Consider the following 6,387-nt stretch of genomic DNA (forward strand, 5'->3'; position numbering starts at 1 on the left):
CTCAGGAATGTGCATGGAATTATAAATGGAACCCTTTATTTAATCTATGAGGGTAGAATTCTCTTGTTCCATCAGCCATGATAGATTGTGATATATTGGATAAAGTATTTGATAAAATTCAGTTGTAGAAGTTATACTTTTCTTGACGTTGAAGGTTCAATCCTCAGTGTTGGCGACACTAAAAATACAAATGTGAATTACTTCGGACTTCTACTCATTCATGGCTAACAGAATGAGAGCATGCTACCTACGTGGATTAAATCAAGGGTTTCCTTTGAATATTCCATGCAGATTTTCCAGTTCAACATATTCCCAAGTTTGACAGAAAAATTTCCGAGTTCGACAAGATACACCCGAAGAAAGTCAGAGATTACATCAACCAAACATGTTGTGCAATTAACACTCAATTCCAACTAATCCAACTAATCCAAATTTCTTTCATATGTCAGAAATAATAATGTCTTAAAACTTTGACGTTTCTGAATTTTTGAGATGAGGATTGGTTATTCGTATTATTTGAATTCATCTGACTACTGTTCTCATCTTGCGTGTATGATTTTCACTTTTCGGTTGATGTAACCTCCGACCTTCAGGTGTATCTTATCAAACTCGGGAATGTTTCTGTTGAACACAAGAATTTAGACGGAATTTCAAGCGGGGTAGCATGCTCTTGTTCTGTCAGTCATGACTGGATAGAGGTCCTAAGTAATTTGCAATTGTATTGAACCTTCAACCATCAGGAGAACATCACTTTTTACAATTGATTTTTCCAAGTACTCTAAACACTGTGCTACGGGTTCTTGCAGACAATTCTGGTCCAAATTTAAGGAGCCTTAAACCTATTTTATTTCTAATTGTAATTATTACTAATTATTAAGGTATATCTATCTATATTAATGTTTATACTTATTACCTGTATATATTATCTATTGTTTATATACATTAATATATAGTAATGAATAGTAATATTTATAAATAGAAATAAAATAGGTTTAAGGCTCCTTAAATTTAAACCAGAATTGTCCGCAAGGACCCATGCCACAGTGGTTAGAGTACTTGGAAAAATCAATTGTAAAAAGTGATATTCTCTTGAAGGTTGAAGGTTCAATCCTCAGTGTGGGTGACCAAAAAATACAATTGCGAATTACTTAGGACCTCTATCCAGTCATGGCTGACGGAACAAGAGCATGCTACCCCCGTAAAGTAAATAAAGGGTTTCGCTCAAAATTCCGTCCAGATTCCACAGTTCGACAAAATACATTACCAAGTTCAACAAGATACACCTGAAGAAGGTCGGAGGTTACTTTGCCCGAAATATTGTGAAAATCACACTCAAGATGAGAACAGTAGTCCGTTAAATCCAAATACGGATTAAAACCTGTTTAACAGTCAAGAAATATCTACTCATTTACTTACATCCCATGCAGGTTGCTTTTTGATTGGATTTCTTTTCTTTTTCTGACGATTATTCGTCAAATATGAAGGTCTTCCACGTCTTACAAAAGACATCCTGAAAAAGTACCAAAAAAAGAAATTACTTTAATTGAATGTGCTCCATTGAACTCATAGTACTTGTGCCCCCTTGACTGACTGACCTGACAAGCAGCAAAATCACACCCCTACACTGTAGAGATCCCTAGATGCTGGAAAGCCCTCTACTCTAGATGTGCTAACTGTTATATCTCATAGGATTAGTGAAGCTCTTGACAAAGGCTTCCTCTCTAGGGCAATTGCTCTTGACATATCTAAGGCCTTCGATAAGGTATGGCATAAGGGCCTACGTCACAAGATTTCCAGCTATGGTATAACTAGAAATGTTTTCTCGATCATTAAATCATTTCTCTCTGATAGGCTCATAAGAGTAGTGGTTGATGGGCAGAAATCAGAGGCCCTCAATATTAATGCTGGAGTCCCTCAGGGGTCCATTCTAGGCCCAACTCTCTTCCTGATCTACATCAATGATCTCCCAAAACACATACTTAAAATCATTCACTGACATCTATACTGATGACACAACCATCTATGGCAACACATCAAAGACCATAAATGACAAAGTTTTCTCTGATTCTCTCTCCTCTGATCTTGAGCCTGTGGTACAGTGGGGGAGGAGGTGGCTGGTTACTTTTAATGCATCTAAAACCAAACTCCTATCTTTACATCATCAACACTCTGATCACCATCTGGCATCAATTGAAATGGATGGCTCTCGTCTAGGCGAAGCTCCATGTTTTGATAAGCTTCTGGGTTTGACCTTTACTCCTGACCTGAAATGGAACACGTACATCAAGTCAGTTGCCAAGGTCGCTGGATAAATGGTAGAATCCTTCTACCGCTCCAGAAGATATCTTACCCCTGATGCAATTCTCTATCTATATAAAAGCCAAGTACGTCCAAGGATGGAGTACTGCTGCCACATGTGGGCAGGAGCTGCTAAAAACAGCCTATCCTGCCTTGACAGAGTACAAAATAGGCTTCGTGGCCTAGTGGGTGATGCCCTTTTCTCTTCTCTGCAACCTCTCTCCCACAGGAGAGACGTTGCGAGTCTGTCTTTGTTTTACTGTTACTACCATGGCAGGTGCCCGTCTGAGCTCAAATCTCTGGTCCCCTCTCGCCAATCTTTCACGATAAACACCCGTCTAGCTGAAACCACTGTCAAAAATTTTCCCCACTCCTTATCTGTGCCAAAATCAAAATGTAGATTCCATGAACAAAGCTTCTTTCTTAGAAGTGCACGCCTGTTTCCCACCTGACTACAATCTGGATGTCTTCAAGTCCAATGTAAACAAATTCCTGTGAACTGCCCCCTTAAGTAAGGCACTTTATCAAATCTCCAATACTAACGTACTGTACACGCAATAACCCTTATCCCCAAGTGGCTTCCGGGCCTTGATAAGTGGTGACTACCTTGTAAAAAAATAAAAAATAAACGAGAAAAAGAGAAAGAAAAAGAAAAGAAAGAAAAGAAAAAATAAATAAACATTTTTTTTAATTGACAATTAATAATTAGCAAAGCAACACATGGAGCATACAATATTTTTGTTATTTTTTCAACAAAAATTGAACATAAAAAATGAGAGCAATTGATTAAGAAATGATTAACCCCAAGTTCGAGTGGCAAGCCTTCCCACTCCCCGAGATTTACAGTTCGGGTTGATATTTAAATGCTGCCCACCCACAGTATTATATGACACAAGATCAGGAAAGTGAGGTGTCACGCAAGCTTCCCTAAAGGAGGAATACTCTTATCTAACAAAAAATTGTCTGAGCATCCCCATCACCATTCCCCGGTCAGGGTGCCTCAGGCAGGAAGCAATAAACTCACCCCACCCGAAAGCCAGGTGGCAAGACCAGCGAGGATGAACCTTCTGGGTGATACCCAAATGGCGTACCTCAGTCCGACAGGTACTGGGCCAGTTGCTGGCCCCACACCTGTTTATTTTTTATTATCTTTTTAGGAATTAAGCCCACCCCTATTCCAACAGTTAATAGGCAGCTATTTTATTTTGTCTGGATATAGAATTTTAAAAAATAGGTATTCTTCAAATATCACACGAATCATATTTTTATGGGAGAGGGATTACATGTAAACAGTCTGAAAATATGTAGAAAAATCTTCTTTTCTTTTTTAGATTATTAGTTATTTATTAGTGTTTTCGATTCTTTTTCTGCGGATATTTTTTCAGCCGGTTTACATGTAATCGCCAAGCAAAAAAAAAAGTAGAATCTTATTTTATTTATTTATTTTTTTTTTTCCATAGGCATCACCACTTATCAAGGCCCAAAGACCATTCGAGGATAAGGGTTAAGAGTGTACAGTAGTCAATTGAACAATATAGTAATTGTTAGTGATGGAAATTCGGTACATTTGTTAACTTAAGTGGAACGCTTTTTTTTTTTCTTTTTTTTTTTTTTATTACATTTTCACCCCAAACAAGGCGCATTGCCACTTTAGTGTAGGGGGCTACTATCAGGAGCAGCAACTACTGGGGCACTATGTTGGGATTTGGGCAGCAAGATGTCGGTTCACGTTACACTTGAACTTCTGCATGTCAGTACATCAAGAACTTGTTTACAGTACATCAAGAACTTGTTTACATTGGACTTGAAGACAATCAGATTAAAAGTGAATTATATGCTAAAACAAGATTATATAAAAAGGATCATCTTTATACCATATAGTATTATTGTGTATAGAGTTTGAGTAATTATTTCAGTGTTCAACACATGAATTGAGCTTTGTAGTAAAGTATATTTATGACAAATTAGCTACACATGACCCTGCTGCAAATCGTCAGGCTAAGAAATATATATCTTTTTTTTTTTTTTTTTTACACAGTGGTCACCACTTATCAAGGCCCGGAAGCCACTCAGGGATAAGGGTTATTGCAAGTACATTACGTTAGTCTGGAGATTTGATGAAGTGTTTACTTAAGGGGGCGGTTCATTAGGAATTTGTTAACGTTGGACTTGAAGACATTCAAGTTATAGTCAGGTGGGAAGCAGGCAGACGAAACAGAGTTCCACAGGCGTGCAGTTACTGCAGTTCTAAGAAAGAAGCTTTGTTCATGGAATCCACATTTTGATTTAGGCACAGATAAAGAGTGGGGAAAATTTTTGACAGTGGTTTCAGCTAGACGGGTGTTTTTCGTGAAAGATTGGCGAGGGGGGACCAGAGATTGGAGTTCAGACGAGCACTTGCCATGGAAATAACGATAAAATAAGGATAGGCTCGCAACGTCTCTACACACACACACACACACATCAGTCTTAAAAATGATGATTTATGAATAGGGCCAGGACAACAGAATACTCTTTTCATTGTTTATTAGTATGGAGGAGATAATATGGATGTGATAGTAAAACTTTACCAAAATATAAATACAGTTTCCGCAAGTGAAAAGTATACAGGCCGGTAGATAGTAAAATGCTATGTTTGGTGTAAGTCATTTGTTATTGTTGTTTTATTTGTTGTGTTTATTTCTCTGCTATTCTGCACTTACACTTGAATATTTATCGTTTAAATATTGGATAAAATCAATTGTTTGTCATGAAACAAAATTCTAATTTACTTCGTAAAGTTTTAAACATGGAACCTCAATTCAATCTTTTAATCGCTGGCGGCCAGTTTTTGGATCGTATTCAATGCATCCTTTTTTTAAATTGTTATACAAACGAATAAAATTATAAAATTAAATTATTTAAAAACATTGAAAAAATAACGATTTGAATTTTTAAAAAGAATAAGTTTTCAAATATAACTTTTTAAGAGTTCGTATTTTATTAAGATGTTTTTGTTTGTTTTGCTTTAAAATTTAGCATTAAAAAATAAAATAATTCGTTCAAAACAGCAGTTTTATTTCTTTTATCAATTTAATATTTTAAAACATAATGGTACTTCGCGTTGAAATAACAACGTTAAAGCCATTCTTAACATGAGGAGGGTGTTTTGTAACTATTTTGTATTTTCATCTAACAAGTTTTAACAAAAGATATCTTAAAAGTCGAAAGTGCATGATAATTTTTGTTAAAATACATTAAAAATATTTTTTTTAATTATTATTTCGAAGAAAACAAAAATTGAGTTCAATGTTTGACAACAGGTCCAAACTTGTAACTAAAATTTCGATTTACGTTGAATATTTCAATGTTTAAAAGTTATATTAATTGAATTATAAAATTTCATATGATCCAAATTTCTTAATAAATCGTTACTTTATAACTGGAATTGTAATCGAAATCTAATTACCTTTTAAAACAATGCGTCTTTTTTGTTGGAGATGATTTCTTTCTCGATTCAACGATCGAACTCGAACATCCCGCGTTGTTTTGTTGTTGATGTCGCGATGACGGCAAGGGCAGATAACTCTAAATTGCACGGACAGTTTAGCTAACGAACGTTCTGGCTAGCAGACGTTTTGTCAAACAGATGAAACGATTCATTTTTTTTTTTTTTACAAAAAAGTCACCACTTATCAAGGCTCAGAGCCACGCGAGGATAAGGGTTAAAGAGCGTACAGTAGTCAATGGAACAATATAGTAATCGTTAGTAGTGGAAATTTGGCAAATTCGATTAGGGGAACGGCTCATTAAGAACTTGTTTATATTGAACTTGAAGACGACCATATTGTAGTCAGCTGGAAAGCATGAAAACGGAACAGAGTTCCGCAGATGTGCAGTTCTACGAAAGAAGCTTTGTTCATGATATCTACGTTTAGATTTAGATAAAGAGTGGGGGCAATTATTGATGGTGTTTTCAGCTAGACGAGTGTTTCTCGCGAATGTTTGGCAAGGGGTGGACCATAATTGGAGCTCAGACGAGCACTTGTCATGAAAATAGCGCTAAAGCAGAGACAGGCCCAGAACGTCTCTTCTGTGGGAAAGAGATTG

General features: G+C 36.3%; 1 protein-coding gene across 1 annotated transcript in view; it reads right to left on the minus strand.

Annotated features, from left to right (window-relative positions):
• The window catches only part of LOC145259307 (spindle and centriole-associated protein 1-like), a 147,152-nt gene extending 141,288 nt beyond the window's left edge, over positions 1 to 5,864 (minus strand). Inside the window, exons 1-2 of the mRNA XM_080117191.1 lie at positions 5,747 to 5,864; positions 1,417 to 1,510 (exon numbers count right to left, since the gene is read on the minus strand). Coding sequence (XP_079973317.1) covers positions 1,417 to 1,509 — 93 coding nt within the window. The 5' untranslated portion in view covers position 1,510; positions 5,747 to 5,864. The remainder of the gene's footprint in view (positions 1 to 1,416; positions 1,511 to 5,746) is intronic.
• Between the last annotated feature and the right edge of the window lie 523 nt (positions 5,865 to 6,387).

This window comes from Euprymna scolopes, chromosome 34 (genome assembly GCF_053919585.1).
Source record: "Euprymna scolopes isolate OS-2025 chromosome 34, ASM5391958v1, whole genome shotgun sequence".
NCBI lineage: Eukaryota > Metazoa > Mollusca > Cephalopoda > Sepiida > Sepiolidae > Euprymna > Euprymna scolopes.